This window comes from Geospiza fortis, unplaced genomic scaffold, assembly GCF_000277835.1.
Source record: "Geospiza fortis unplaced genomic scaffold, GeoFor_1.0 scaffold1133, whole genome shotgun sequence".
Lineage (NCBI taxonomy): Eukaryota > Metazoa > Chordata > Aves > Passeriformes > Thraupidae > Geospiza > Geospiza fortis.
In genome coordinates this window covers 21135-21882 of record NW_005055097.1, presented here as the reverse complement: position 1 = coordinate 21882, position 748 = coordinate 21135, and the positions used below count along the sequence as shown (strand labels likewise).

Here is a 748-nt window from a genome sequence, read left to right as displayed (position 1 = left end):
AAATTTCCCCTAAAACCCCAAAAATTCCTTTGGGACCCCAAAATCCCCCAAACTTCCCCCAAAATCCCCCAAATTCCACCCTAAAATCCTGGAATTCCCCCTAAAATCCTTCTAAAAATCCCAAATTCCTCCTCAAATCCCCCAAATCCCTCTCCAGGACCTCCCAAAGTTTCATCCAATGCCCCAAATTTCCCCAATTTTTCCCAAAATCCCCCAAATTTCCCCTGCAGGAAACCGGGGATCTCCTTTTAGCCTCGACCTTCGCGGCCTCGGCCACCTGCAACGGGGTCCTGCTGGCCCAGGTGCTGCTTTTGGGGGGCTCCAGGGACCCCCACCCCAAAAAGGGGTGACCCCAAAATCCCCAGCACCCCAAAAAACCCCAAAATCGCCCCAAAAATCCCCTCAAAATTGCGATTATTTTAGGGGTTTAAAAAGGGGATTTTGGGGTTTTATGCTCTGGGAATCCCAAAATCTCACCTGGAATCACAGCAAGATTTGATGGGACCCCCTCAAAATTCACCTGGGACCCCAAAAATTCACTTGGGACCCCAAAATCATTCGGGGAACCCCTAATCCCCCCAAAATTAAGATTTTTTTTTTTGATAAAAAGGATTTTGGGGAGGTTTCCATGCTCTGGGACCCTCAAAATCTCCCCTGGGATGATCCCAAATTTTTATGGGACCCCCCAAAAATCTTCCCAGGATTCTCCAAATCTTCGGGGACCCCAAAATTTCCCCCGACCCCCCAA

The 748-nt window shown here is 48.9% G+C and overlaps 1 protein-coding gene across 1 annotated transcript in view; it reads left to right on the top strand.

Moving 5' to 3' along the window:
* Positions 1–742, top strand: part of MPDU1 (mannose-P-dolichol utilization defect 1) — a gene marked incomplete at its 5' end in the record, with an annotated part of 2146 nt that extends 1404 nt beyond the window's left edge. The window contains one exon of the mRNA XM_031065713.1: positions 231–742. Coding sequence (XP_030921573.1) covers positions 231–350 — 120 coding nt within the window. The remainder of the gene's footprint in view (positions 1–230) is intronic.
* Between the last annotated feature and the right edge of the window lie 6 nt (positions 743–748).